Source organism: Archocentrus centrarchus, chromosome 10 (genome assembly GCF_007364275.1).
Source record: "Archocentrus centrarchus isolate MPI-CPG fArcCen1 chromosome 10, fArcCen1, whole genome shotgun sequence".
In the NCBI taxonomy this organism is placed as follows: Eukaryota; Metazoa; Chordata; class Actinopteri; order Cichliformes; family Cichlidae; genus Archocentrus; species Archocentrus centrarchus.
In genome coordinates, this window is record NC_044355.1 from 12,092,126 (window position 1) to 12,107,047 (window position 14,922).

Sequence of the window (14,922 nt, forward strand, 5' to 3'; positions counted from 1 at the left end):
GATGACCAGTGATCAGAATGACAGCAGCAGCTGTAAGTTGGATTTCAGCTGCATTGGTCTGATGAAAACGTGGATTAGGCTCAGAATTTGCGGATCAGAGGCTGAGGTCTGCATTGACAGATTGCAGACTATGACTTCCTGACCTTTTTCTCTTTAAAATATTGAGAAAAAAAACCCCCACAATGTTTTTATTGTGCTTTGATTAGAAGTGCCTTTTTACCCAAGGCAGGAAGCAGTGAGGTTTGGGTGCTGCGGCCCCTTTAAGAGCAGCTACTGAAGCGCTCAGTCCTGTTGGTGCTGCTGCTGATGGCGGCGCTGCAAGTTGATTGGCTGTGGCTGTCAGGGCTGAGGTGCTAGAGGGATGCTGCTACATATCTCTCCCCCCCTCCCTCCCTTCCTGCTTCGCTCTCTCTCTCTCTTGCTCTATCTCTCTCGCTCACCATCTCCCTCTTGCTTGCTCACATCCCTCTGAATAATCCACATCTAGGGCAAGCTGGCTGAGAGGCGATCCTGTGCTCAGCTCCTCTCTGCAGGCTGAGAAAAGAGACAGAGCGAAAGACAACGATTTTCAACGCAGGAGGAAAAAAAACGTGAGATTTTGACAAAGCAGGAAGATACCAAGATTTAACAGAAGATTTTCATCTGCGGATATCATTTATTTATACATATTGTTTATATATCTATATATATATTTGTACACACTCATATAGATATTTATATATATATATATATATACATTTATCCTTGTACATATCTGTATTTGTGCTTGTCTGTTTATATTAATATTTTTATATGTATTTGTGTGTGTAAATATATATGATATATAAACAAAAGAATATCTATAGATCTATGAATTTATATGCGTATCACTGTGAACCAAGAGAAGGAAGAGGAAATTTCTATCAGGGCTGGTCTCTGATTGTGTGGTGGCATACAATATTTTAAATATTTCCTTTGATCTTCAACGTCAAGAGGACAAAGACTACGTGCCCATTTTGTATTTTTGTTTTCCTGTTGCTGCTTCCCATCCCTTTCTGTCTGTTTTTTTTTTCCTCTGCATCCGGAAGGAATAAACTGGAGAGTGACAGGATTTGACGAAAAGGGAAAATCTGTAGAAATTCCTGTGATTAGTGTTATTTCCATCGGCATTAGCGCTCTGTGAGCCGATCACAGCGTGCTGTGTGAGATCTGAGGAGGCAGCAGAGACAGAGTGCCACGCCGCTCATCTCAGCGTCAGCCCAGCCAGCACAGCCAGCATGCACAAACACCACCACTGCTGCAAGTGCCCAGAATGTTATGAGGTGACCCGTATGGCTGCCCTGCGTAGGATGGACGCTCCGTCATATGGAGGAGACTGGCAGGCCGAGCCCTATGGATACCCACCTGGGTATGGTGGAGGCCAGACCTTACCCCCTCCAGCCTCAGGGGGAGGTGGAAGCATGGGAGGAGGAGGGGGCACTTTAGGGAGAAGTAAGGGCAAGGTTATGTCTGGTGGGGGCCCTGGAGGCCCCAACCCAAAGGGCCAATCCAAGGGTGGCCCAAAAGTAAATGGCAACAACTCCAGTGGACAAGGAGGATGGTGGCCCGAGTGCACCTGTACCAACCGCGAGTGGTATGACCAGGTAACTCTTCTTCCTCACTCTGTTACATAGCCCAGGCTTGTGGGACCTGACGAGGGAGATCAGAGGAGCTGTTGCTATAGTAAAACAGAAATGATCATGTGCCAGCTGAAGCTGTTGGTTTAAGGAAGAGAATTCATATTTAGTATTCTTCTCAAGCCCTCTTTTTCCTAATTATTATTGCCTCTGTTTTTTTTTGTAGTGCAAGCAGAGTAGAATAAAACTGATCCAATTTCACATCACATACATGTAGCTGATCTTCATTTTTGGATTGGATGCAGATGACTAATGCTTACAGGTTTAACACACCAAGTGTGTGTCGTCAAAGGCTTATGCTGATGCAGTTACCACAGGCCAAAGAAATGGTGCATTTTCATTCATGGAAGCAGCACTGAGAGGCAGTTTGCAATTATTGTGAATTACCTCTCAAGTCGGTAACCCTGACATTACGGACTGACTTAAGAAATTAGACGTAAGAAACAGATTTTTCAGAGATAAACTAACTGTAGGATGGTGTCTAATTAGCTTGGAGTAGAGGAAGAGATGATGAAATCGATCTCTGATGCCAGTCCCTTTATTATTTTGCTGGCCATTATGCTTCAAAACATCACAATATAACGACTGTGTTGTGTAATACAAATAGAGAATCAGACGCAATCTAAATGCTGCCTGTCTTACGTGTCGCACAGTGTGAATGAAACTGCCTCCTTACATGTGCACCATTTTGTTTCTGTTGCCTCCATTTATTTACATGTATTTGTAAATTACAGTTGATGGAAGGTCAGCACAGCTTCAGAAGTGCAGTCTTTAATTAAGGAAGGTGCATGTATGTGAGCATGAGATTGATCTTGGGTGGGGGGAAGGGTTGCTTGGTGAGCATGAGATTCAAGTCATGGTTCTTGCTGTGCATGAGTATGTGTCTGTGCAGTCCCGTATTTGCGGCAAGTGAAGCTACTGCATCGTTTGTATTCCACCCCCCCCCACCCCCCCGTTTTGTCTGATCGTGGTTTTGGAAGAAGAATAGGAAGAAGTGTGGAAGGTGAGAAGAAAATGGAGGCTGAAATTTCAGCAGCGCGGTGGAAAAGCTCCTCCTGAGCTGAGCCATCATATGAGCCGCAACCTGGCTGATATTAGCAGATTACTACAGTCAAGGAGAGGCTCTGGCTTTGAGGAGGCGAGAAGAAATGGACATTTTCTCTTGATTCATGTTGCATTTAAATCTATTGCATTACAGCTCCATCCAGATCAGTCATGCGTGTTTCATGTTTCACACATTTGAAAGCTCACAGCAGATGTGATTATGTAAGCATTTATTTCTTACATGGAGAATTTGATTCTCTTTCAGTATGTCCCTCTAGTTTTCCTGCATATTGGTTCAATATTCAGCTTACAGTGAGAGCAAATTAGCATCTGCTTGATGAAAGCTGTCTTTCGACTGCATCGTGATTCATATAGGGATCTTATCCTGTTGAAACAGCACCATTAATGGATAAACCCCTCTGTCGAATCCTGTCCTTTCGAAGGATTCTTGCTTCCTTGTTCTACCATGTGAATCTATACCTGCAAATCCATATGCAACCTGGCATTCATGGCTTGATTATAGGAGTGTTTACATTTCTACATTGGAATAAAAATAGCCGGAATTGTGGATAACGAGTCACGGATTGGGAGATGTAGCGGGGGTTAGTGGGGTAAAAATGCAAAGGTTAAAAAAAGAGAGAAATAAGCCAATAAATGCAGGCAGCAGCCCTGAAGAAGGGGGAGGGGATTATGTAAGAGGAGGCAGTTGGTGGTGCTGTCAGAGAGAGAAGCAGGAGAGGCACTGACACTGTGGACAAGCATCTGTCCCTCCATCTCTTAAAACAGGCATGTGAATGCTCTATATACGCGCTCCCCTTCCCATGAAACGGGCTGTAGCACGGCATGGATAGAAATGCACACCCACCGTAACCCCCGCCCTCCTCACCGTTGCTCATCCTAGCTGGGGAAAAGTGAACGTTCCCCCTCCCCCACTACCTATAACACAGCAAGAGAGAGCAGGCCAGTAACACACACACACACACACACACACACACGCCCAACAACCTTATAGCTTGTAGCTTTCATAACAGCTCATGTTTTGGGGATGTTAGCATGAAAAGCAATAACCTTGCACAGTCATTCAGAATTGAATGAGCTGGCTTTTTATAGCTGGATCATTGACATTTTTAAATGGCTCCTGTAGCCATGAACATTTCATGTATGTGTGAGGAAATCATTAGGCACCCCCCAAGAATAATGACGGCACATTAATCTGTTTTTTTCTCTGTCATCTATTTAGGAAATGATTGTGTTGCTTTTGTCATGAGCTTGCTAGTTTAATTATGGATGATTTCAGCTGGGATTATAAGAACATTCTTTAAAACAAGAGCTTTTGAATTTAAATCTGAGAAAAATAGAGACCTCAGTCCACTGGGAGCACCAGTCAGAAAGCTCCCTCTTCCCCCTGCGGGCTTCAATCTGTCTTTGTGTGTTCTCCAACTCTGTGGCTGTGATTAGCTTCAAATATTAATTGGATTTTACTTTATTTATTAGCATCAAGATTTAGTCCAGAATGCTTTGCCAGACCTGTTGTTTGTAACATGTCTTTCTAGTGGTTGTAGTGTTTTAAATTAATGCACAGACACAGTGGGCATTCCATGCCAAACACTCCCATCAGTGATTACGACTTGAGAACCTTTAGGCCTTCTTTAGAGCCTTCTGAAATCTTTGTGCATATGCGTGTTTGCGTGTCTTTTACAGTCGCATTGATTTATCGGTGTCATTGGTTTGTACATCTGTCTGATGAGATTTTGTTCAGTGTGATTTGATTTGCCAATCCTGTGACAGCAACCCAGAGAGTATTAACGGATGGGATTTGCTTGTGCTCCACGTCCAGAGGTCTTGAGCTGGATCCTCTAGCTGTGATCTTGAAATGCTCAGTCTAAAGCTTGGAATTTTCCTCATCAGATCAGGAGGGATTTATCTATGAGCTTGTCTAAGAAAAAAAGGCAAGCAGTGTATAATCTGGATGAAACAGCATTCACCATATCCAAGTGTTTTGTTAGAAATCTGGTGTGGACGATAACACCAAGATGGATGACATTTTTCATCATTACACCGTTACCGTCTCCAGTCCAGTTTAATGCAAAATTACCACATAGTTAATTAAGTGTCAAGGGCAACCCTGTTCTTAAAAGAAGTTGTGATTTTTGCAAATAATTTAACTGCAACATTTTATTGTTTGTTTGTTTTTTAAAATATAAGCTTATTTTTACAGTTTGTTTCATAATTCACCAAATATTGTGCAATAAGCAGGTCTGGACTGCAAGCAGGCCAGTTTAGCTTGAACTGCAGAGCCATGCTGTTGTAATATGTGATAACACTGTTTGGCATTCTCTTGCTGAAATAAGCAAAGCCTTTCCTGAAAAATATGTCTGCACAGCATACCAGCTCCATTACTGATAACGATCTCTCACGTTTCTTGGCATCGTCCATCACTGCTAAAGATAATTTCCAGCTTTGATTCAGACACAGGGTTATGGAAACTTGTTTCTGCCAAAAAAATTTAAAAAACCATTCATAAGTCAAAATTTTTTGACTTAATAGCTTGAAATTTCAAGTTATTTTCTCAGAAGTTTGAGTTAGTAAATCAAAAAATTTTGAGACACCTAACTTGAAATTTGAAGATAATAACCTGAAATTTTGACCTATGGTTAGCAGGAAATGTTTTTTTCCGTGGCAGAAATAAGCTTCCTTACGGGAGGGTTTTCCATCTGGCTTCAGTTCATTTGAAATCAGCTTGGACCTAAATGAGGCAACGGCGTTTTTAGACCTCTTTGTTTTTGTTTTCTTTTTTTCTCTGGATGGCAGAGTTTCAATTTGCAGCTACAAACTGCCTTTACTGTTGTCAGAAGTGTTCCTGATTCCATGCAGTGATTTTTGATGTAGTGCTGTTTGTGGGCCCAGAGATTACAGCCATTAAACACTGTTTTTTTTTTGTTTGTTTGTTTGTTTTTTTAAGTTGCCTTCAGAGACATTATTTACTATTTTGTTACTGAATTGTTACTGAAATTCTTACAAATTCTTAGTAATTTCACTCTTAAAAGGAATTTGCTCATGCAGATTTTTACACATCCCACACCTCTCTAAAACAAGTTTGCAAGTAAATTTGCATCTTTCTTTGGTCTGATATCTGAGAATCAGGAAGACAGATTCCCTCCCATCTTAGGTTGACCTAATAAGACAAGAGCCTGCATCAACTTTGGATGACTTGAGTCATGAGGTCAGGCAATCTTCAACTTCCTTGATGCTGGAGCTGTCTCTATTTTCTGTTTGTGAGTTTTAACATTTATGTGTTATTGCAAGCTTTATTTATATGTTTCATGCTAATAGTTTTAGCCCTTGTGAAGGAATATCATGTCCGTCCATCCATTCTCTTCCACTTATCCTTTTCAGGGTCGCCTATCCCAGCCGTCATAGGGCGAGAGGCAGGGTACACCCTGTACAGGACGGCAGCCTGTCGCAGGGCTAACACAGAGACACAGACAGTCATTCACACTCACATTCACACCTATGGGCAATTTAGAATCACCAATTTAGCTAACCCCACTAACTACATATCTTCGGACTGTGGGAGGAAACTAGAGTACCTGGAGAAAACCCACACAAACACGGGGAGAACATGCAAACTCCACACAGAAAGACCCCGGCAAAGGTGGATTCGAACCCAGATCTTCTAGCTGAGGCAGCAGTGCTAACCACCACACCACCACGCTGCCCAGAATATCATGTCTCATAAAAATATAAAAAATGTAAAACCTTCTTATTTGCTTGTCTGCTGCCGTCCTACAATGACGGGGCTTTTAGATATCACTCTTTAGCGTCAGTGTTAAATTAACAGTTCATCTGAAGACCTTTCTTTCCTTGGCTGTTTGTCCCTCTCTCCCACACTCACCCCAAGCAGCATTTTTAAATGTTGTAGGAGGCAGAAACAGGCAGATATAGTGTACTGGTAATTACTCTCTGAAATCTTTCTTTGTGTAGTGCAGGTCCTGTATTCATCTTAACCTTCTGAAGTGTTTTGAAACCTGCTGCAAACAAGGGCTCAGGTTTTGTTGTGCCTTTGCTGTGCATTGTAATATCTCCCTTACCTGCTTGGAGTCACAAACTTGCATTTTGCAAGAAAAAGTTAAGAATTATCAGGATATATGTGGTCTGATCTTTATGTAAGTTACAATTATGTACAAATATTTTCACTAAATGAAGAGTACATACACAGCTTTCATGTCTTGACCGTAATCACTTGTAGACCAACCTGGAAAAAGTAAGTGAACCCCTGTGAACCCAAAAGCTCAGTTGTTGAATGAGATGAGATTGGAGGTGAGAGATTGGGTTTTGGTTCAGCCACAAGCTAAATTAGGTTTCAGAAACTAAAACATGTTTCATACATTTTGGCATTACATTTCATCATGGCATTTTTTTCTAATAAAAGGCAAACAAATCTATAAAACTGAATAGAAGTTAACCAGAACCTAACCCAAACCCTAAGCCTCGCGGGTGCCAGTGATAGATATTAAGAGGTTGAATAAAGCCATACCAACTCTGGTGACTAACAGAATGCGCTCTTCTTTAGAAATATTTGTTGGTGCGAGCCATGCCTCAATCACAACTGTCAGAGGACCTCAGAATAAGCACTAAACACAGTCACACAGCTGGAATGACTACAAAATAGTTTCTAGACCTCAGTGTCCATCATAAATCCACAATAAGACAAAATGCCTACAAATGGAGCAAATTCAGAGCTCTTGCTACACTCCCTGGTGTGGGCGTCCTGCAAAGATTACACCAAGCGCACAACATGCAAGTGTGAAAGAGGTGAAAAAGAACCCAAGAGTAACAGTAAAACACCTGCAGAAATCTCTACAACTTTATATTTGTTTATGTGTCCACTACAAGAAAAAAAAAAAGAACACCTGGATATTCCACAACACCTCTGGGAAAATGTACTGTGAACAGATGAAGCACAGGAGAGGGAGCGCCATGGTTTGGGGTTGTTTTGCAAACTCAGAGCCTGGATGCCTTGCAGTCACAGAGGGTATTTGAGTTCAAAGATGTCGAGAAATTTAACGGGAAGATGCCAGAACAGCAGTCCATGACCACATGTTTAGGAAAGAGTCTGTGACCAAAAGTACACAAGGAAACACAAACAGAGTGATTGTGAAAAGAAAATTCATGTTTTGGAATGACCAAGGAAGAGTCGTTATTTTTGCACAGCTGAGACAGGCATGACCTGAAGACGGCTGTTCAATCAAGACATCCCAGAAATACTGATGAAACATGTTTGTAGGAAGAAGATTCTCCCTCATCGTTCTCTAAGTTTCATAAGCAGCTAGAGGAAACAGATGCAGATAAATGAGTCATCAGCGTGAGGGACTGCTTAGTGTGTTCAATAAATATATGAAGAGTTTGAGGTTGTGTGTTATTAGTTTAATCTGATTATGTGTGATTAGAATTGTTAGGTGAAAATCAGATCACGCATTTGGAGTAATCAATGTAGAAATCCTGCTGAGGGTTCAGAAGCTTATTCCTCCAAATGTATTGTCTGCTTAAACCATTTGGGAGGTGCAGATGTTAGTAATTTAGGTTCAATCTTATAATGATCAGCTTAAAAGTGGAATATTTGTATTAAGCCATCTAGGCGGACCATGATTGCTGCAAAACCAAAGAATATGAACTCATCAGGAGCTATGAAAGATGGATACCCTGATATATAAGCTGAAGATTGGTATTGGCTGAGTCTATGTGCAAATAAGATGACATTTACAAATGGCACCTGCCAATGTGTATCTGTTGTGTCACATTATTGTTGTGCTTAATACATTTTTATAGTGTTCTGAAGAGCTAAAGGGTAGATTAACAACAGCAAAAGCAAAGCAAATGATGCTGCCAGCAACAGCAGCTAGCTAAATTTTTAATGAAATATTAGTATTGATCCAGTATTCCCACCAGTAGAACACTGGAATTTCCTGCAAAGAAATGATTCAAGGAATAAAATGTTGCTTCCTCATAATCTTGGAGCTGCAACAATGTTCCAGCATTTCGAAGAGCGACAAGGACATTATTGTATATTATCAGCCAGTATATTGAAAACTAATTCAGCATTCCAGGTCCACAGTTTGTTGCACCAAGCTTTCACTTTGTTGCACATTTCAAGGAGCAGCAGCTGCTGCCTCTTAGCGGTGTTTTAGTGTTTAATATTTCACCCTGGCTTGCTCACTTGACAGCATGATAACATGAAAAAAAATGTAGATGAGCATGTTTCTGCTACTATGTGAATGAAAAGGACATTTTTTGCAATGATGCATAGATGTTTGGTTCCATTTCCTTTGTACTTGCAGCTGTGGTATTTGCCAGTTTTTACTGAGCAAGAGCCAAATTTGATACTTCCATTCGATTAAAAAAAAAAAGATTTAAAACTCTGCTACAGGCTGTAATAGACTGTCTCCTATTCCCATGTACACATAGAGTGTAAGCGCATACGCCCCTACCTTTACCCAAAAGCACAAGAGAGGACTGTGAACCATAGGAAGTGCACTACATTACAAGGGAAACAAGGTGCACTGCAATATTTATGTGCACTTTGACAAAAGTTAGCATTTTATGCGCTGTTAAAGAGGGTAGGGATGGCGTGTCGGCGAAAAGGCTAGTCAGACATTGACGTCAGCAAACTGTAGAGACTTTGACAAGCCAGCCACCATTATAGGAGCTGAAGACCTGTGATATAGAGCGGCTATAGTTGTGACCCAAAAGCTGAACTGTGTCTAATCCCACCTCCTACACCTCTCTTAAAACCTTCCACTCAGTTATTTTTTCTTTTCTTTTTTTTTTACCTTTTTGCTCTGTTAATAGTCTCAATCAGCTCATACTCTTTCAACATGGAGGTTCTGTGTGAAACGCTGGAATCAGAGGAATTTCTTGCGTCCTCTGCCAACACAGATTTAAGCTCATCAAGTGGTTTGCTCATTAGCGCAGCTCGTCCACAGCTATGTGATGTATATAGAGGCTTTTGTGTAGTGTTACAGGTGCAGTAGCCTGAAGCAGCAGATCCTGTTTGTGGAGGTGTGTGTCCTGCTGGAAGCCGAGGCTGCCGTGTCCCTGTGATCCATATGGTCATTGTCAGAGGCCCTGCCAGGGCTCAGCCCCGTATCAGCTCGCCTGTTCCCCTCTCTGGCACTCGCTGCCAGCCAGGGGAGGGGAGGGGAGGAGAGGAGAGGAGAGGAGAGGAGAAAAGAGAAGGGAGGGGAATGCTGTTTGTTTGTTTGCTTGCCTGTTTTGTTTTATTTAGGGGGTTTTTGCTGATCACAGTAGAGACTGGCCTAGAAATGCGACTGTGCTGTGCAGGGCAGACTGGACGCCTGAATCAGCGATGGAGCGAGGGATGCAGGCCTTTTGATGGAATGAGATATTGGTGATGCTGTACCACCGTAGTTGTTTATTAAAAGAATCAAATGTTGTGATAGCCCGAATGTACAGATATAAAGGCTCTTTTTTTACTGTGATGCTAGACTCCTTTTAGTAAGAATGTGCTAACATCCTCAGCAAAGTACACCAGTTCCATCACCCACATGCTGCAATACATGGAATACGTGTATAGCCAATCAATATCAGTGAAGAGCTAGTCCCTAAGCCTTCTGACTCCTCTTCATTTTTGTGGGGGTGTGTGGGTGCTTTCAACAGTGCTTGTGCTTTTATTGCTTTTATTCAACCACCATATCAGCTGTTATTTTGGTAACACTTTACAATAAGGTACACAAAAATCTGAGTTGTCCAACCAATGAACCAGGATGTAACTACTGAATAGTTATAAGAGTTCAGACTAGTTTAAAATAAGTGAATAGAATAACCAGGATAAGCATTGTGATTACCGTTTGCTGTTGAAAACATTAATATGTATCTACAGCAGCATAGTCATGCCATACCCAGGGTTCTTTTTCCAAAATACTGTTTTAATCCCCTGATTATTTCCAGTCACTTATATTTTGCTTTTTTTAGATTGCTGCTAATGATACCTGTACTTCTTGCTCAGGTCTTTTAAATTAAAAGCCCTCCTGTGGCTCCAAAGGCTTAATGCCTCTCTATCTAAATAGGCTTTTACTTTTATATATTTGCAAGTCATGTTTAGACAGATGATACAATATGAAACAGGGAGACACAGTTGGTATTAATAAATGGAAAGCGTATATCTGACACTGTTTTATGATGGAGCACAAAGTGAAGGGAATGAAATCTAATCCCATCTTTATGCTACAGTGTCTGGTCTGGTCTGTTCAACTTAATAAAAATATTCAAGACTTGACTGTTACTAATACAAACTCATTGCAAACTTCAAGATCTAAAAGGTCTTTAAATGCATCCCCTTTTCCTGTAACAAAATCTGGATTAAGTAAATAAGGGTTTCAATACTTGGCTTCATAAATACACAGCTGATCAATATTAAAATTAGTCAAATTCAGCACCGATTCTACATTTCCTGAAAGATTCCTTTGAACAGTTATATAGATTACACAGTATTTGATATAGTTTTTCAGGAAGAATTTGATAGCTGTTGCTGTTACTTTCACTGATTTGGTCCTCACTCATTCATAGTTAACTACAATATTTTTGCTTTCCTTCCATGTTTTACTCTGTATTTGCTTTGCCTTTATGTATGTATGCTGTATATGGAGCTTCACAGATATAACCAATTCTAACACTAAGAGCCGATGGCCAACTAGCTGAAATTGAAATTGTGCATTATTGGAAATTATCCTAGCGTCACTTAGTGACAAAAATTCATGTTTTCATCATAGAGATTTTTTTTTTCATCTGTTCCATTTTCTAGATGTGTGTGTGCGTGTGTGTGTGTGTGTGTGTGTGGGACATTTGGCAAAGCAGTGCATTTCTTACCATGTGTAGCTGCTCTGAGTGCCATCTCTGTCTAATGCATTATCCAAGCAGCCCTTGAGCCATTTGGTCTGGCCTCTCATTTGTGTGTGCGCGTGCATGCGTGTGTGTGGTGTTGTTTTTCAGTGTTCTTCATTTCTATCATCCCCCTCCTGTCTCCCACTGCCCTTCTCCTCCTCCGCTTTTTCTTTTTTCATACATCGTATGAATCAAAGGTTTCATCTTGGGGTGTTGAGCAGTATTCGGAAAGGATGCAGCAGCATCTCCAGTCCTGTGCAACAGTATGACTAGTTCAGTGATATTTGTATGCATTGCTGCACAGAGTAGAACCTTAAATTGATTAAATATGGCTGAGTGTGCAGTACAAAGAAAGATCTTTGTTAACGAACAAATGTCATCCTTTTTTTGAAACATTTTCTTTTCGGAAGAGGTGATTAGATTGTACTAACGGTGCAAACAAGCCCGAGCAATCTCAAACACATTTATGTAATGCAGTGTAATTTCAACAATAAGTCAAAACAAAAAGAATTTCTTATTTTTGACTTGTATCTTACAAATAATGTTTATAAATAATATATTATCTTAACCACTGTAAACAATGGCCCAAATAAGAACCGGGCTGTAGAAAACTTTTTTTTTTGTGTGTGTGTGTGTGTGTGTGTGTGTGTGTGTGTGTGTGTGTGTGTGTGTGTGTGTATCTAGTTGCCCTCAAAGGCCTCATCACTCAACATGAATCATTTTAATAACCCTGCTAAATGTCTCCAGGTTTGCACTGATTTGTGCATGCATAAACTTGTGATTGGCGGTGAATTTCTTTTTTTTTTTTGAAGACGTCCCAAAATATCACAGCAAAGAATCTTTTTAGGGGAATTTTTGTTAGGGTTAGAAAAATTAATCGGTGGCTAATGTATGATTATTGCTTCTTTGCACTGTTGTTGCAGCTAAGAATTATTGCATATAAGAATATATAGATAGTTGACAAATACAGATACAATTAGAAACCTTGACCCCAACAGTAAGGTGATCCAGTGGCTCTGTTATGCTGGTATTTTGCTGGCATAGTTTAGGTCCACTTATGGCCCATTCATGCTCACCACATTGGTCACTTTGCACGCTGATGTGATGTCGTCATACGGCCACATCCATTTATACCCACCATTATGGTGCTTTTGTCCATTTGCAGTCTTTTCCAGCACTCTTGAAATCTCCCTCCATGAGTTCTGTGCCATCTTGGGGCACCCCTGTGCTCCTGCATATGTGTGTCATATAAATGTCTGTACACTGTACAGGCAGACTTGTGCACACAGTCTTGCCTCAAGCTCGTCCATTTTGACAGTAGCTGTGGTGGCAATGGCAAATGTTTGAGATTACAAAGATTGAGAGGCGCATAACCGGCCAAAATTATACCAAAGTGTGACTTGCACCAGCGGATGTGATGTCACCTGGTCATCCAGTGGCAACAAAAGTACATATAACCAAGCTGCTAAGTTATTCTGTGGGGTCATCTATATCCCATAGTGAAAAATTTCTCTCTCCTGATGTGAGTGGTCTCTTTCAAGATGAAAATGCTCCATATTTCATAGCCTTTTAGCAGCAGATCTCAACCCTTGGACACCTATAATAGAACAAGTTAGAAAACACTCTCCACAATCATCAACAATTCAAATTAGGAAATATCTTTTGGAAAATTTATGTTCGAACCCTTCAGTAGTTCCAAAGACTTAGAATCAATGCCAGGATGCACTGAGACTGCTCTGGTGCGTATGGTGGTCATCATCGCCTTACTAGAACCCTGTATGTTTTTCTTTCCTTTAATATGTCTGCATGTTGAAGGAACATGTTGAGCTCTAATCAGTTTAGAAATAGATGTTCTCTCCAAGCACTAGAACCTGTATGGGACATCTGCAGCTCCCTGTTATATGAAGATACAGTATATTGAGGGAACATATGTTTACATCACATGGGCCTCCTGTTTCCACCCACCAAGCTGGCAGCCAACATTATCCAGGCCTCTGCTTGTTGTATGTCCAAAATAACCAGAGAGTATATTGAAACATGTCCATTCATTTGTAATTTCTTATTTCTATAAGGGAAAATCAATTCCATATACAGACTGAGTTTGAAAAAATAGGTACATCTAAATCACACAGAGAAAAAAAAAAAGATAACAACCATCTCAACTGAGTGGCTTGTTATTATACTGTTGTTAGAACATTTGTTTGCCCCTGTGACAATGATCACATCTGCCATCTTTTCCCAGCACACGCCAAATGCAAACTGTTCCCTCTATCATTAGCAGGCCCGGATTAAGGTGGGTCTGGGCCCCGGGGCAAGGAGATTGCAAGGGCCCCCCCTCCCCCCCTCCCGCTCCGAGCCCATACCAACCCCCCCCCACCCCCCCACCCCCCCCCGACACACACTCCCCTACAAAAGTCTCTTTCTGCTCTTCCTTCGTGCAAAATCATCTACCAACTCATCAAAGTTCAGCTGTTGCACAACCTGTGATTCAATTGCAAGAAGTGAGAGGGAGTTCAGACGGTTTTGGGTCATTTTCATCCTGAGCTCATTTTTTATTCGAGCCATTCTGGAGAATGACCGTTCCCCTTCACAGTTCGTAATTGGCAGAGTCAAGAACAGTCGAAGTTGCCATATCCTGTAGCCCAGGGGCCCTTTGATTGCTGTCCCCCTAGGCGCTCTAGTCGCCGTACCGCATAGCCCAGGGGCCCTTTGATTGCCGTTTCCTGTGGCACAGGGGCCCTATGGTTGCCATATCCCGTGGCTCAGGGGCCCTTTGATAGCCGTCCCCCGTGGCCCAGGGGCCCTCTGATTGCCGTCCCCCGTGGCCCAGGGGCCCTCTGGTTGCCATATCCCGTGGTTCAGGGGCCCTTTGCCATCCCCCGTGGCCCAGGGGCCCTCTGATTGCCGTCCTCCGTGGCCTAGGGGCCCTCTGGTTGCTGTACGACATGGCCCAGGGGCCCTCTGGTTCCTATGTCCTGTGGCCGAGGGCCCTCTGACTGCTGTCACTCCCCCCAGCCCATTTCAGTTAACCCTTATAGACTAAAGAAGTACAACTAAAGAAGATCCTAGAATAGAGGGCTCTATCGCAATCAGCATCGACATCGGTATCTGGATTGTTGTTGGGCCCCCCCCTGGGCCCCCTGGATCCATGGGCCCCGGGGCGCCAGCCCCACTCGCCCGGTCGGTAATACGGCCCTGATCATTAGCTGTACTTCCATAGATTAAACTGAGGTCACCTTGTAGAGCATTAAGGATATGATGCCCATGTTATCATGTTTACATTTTAAGGTTGGTGTTTGGGTTCATGATTTGCTGCCATCTT

The 14,922-nt window shown here is 42.0% G+C and overlaps 1 protein-coding gene across 12 annotated transcripts in view; it reads left to right on the plus strand.

Annotated features, from left to right (window-relative positions):
* The first annotated feature begins 863 nt into the window (after window positions 1-863).
* Window positions 864-14,922, plus strand: part of LOC115787285 (disks large homolog 3) — a 59,653-nt gene continuing 45,594 nt past the window's right edge. For 3 of the 12 annotated variants that reach the window (XM_030739901.1, XM_030739900.1, XM_030739909.1), the window contains exon 1: window positions 865-1,622. In XM_030739901.1, the coding sequence (XP_030595761.1) occupies window positions 1,257-1,622 (366 nt within the window). In that variant the 5' untranslated portion in view covers window positions 865-1,256. Of the gene's footprint in view, window positions 1,623-14,922 lie in introns of all 12 variants that reach the window. The other 9 variants (XM_030739907.1, XM_030739906.1, XM_030739910.1 and 6 more) reach the window with 5 other exon arrangements.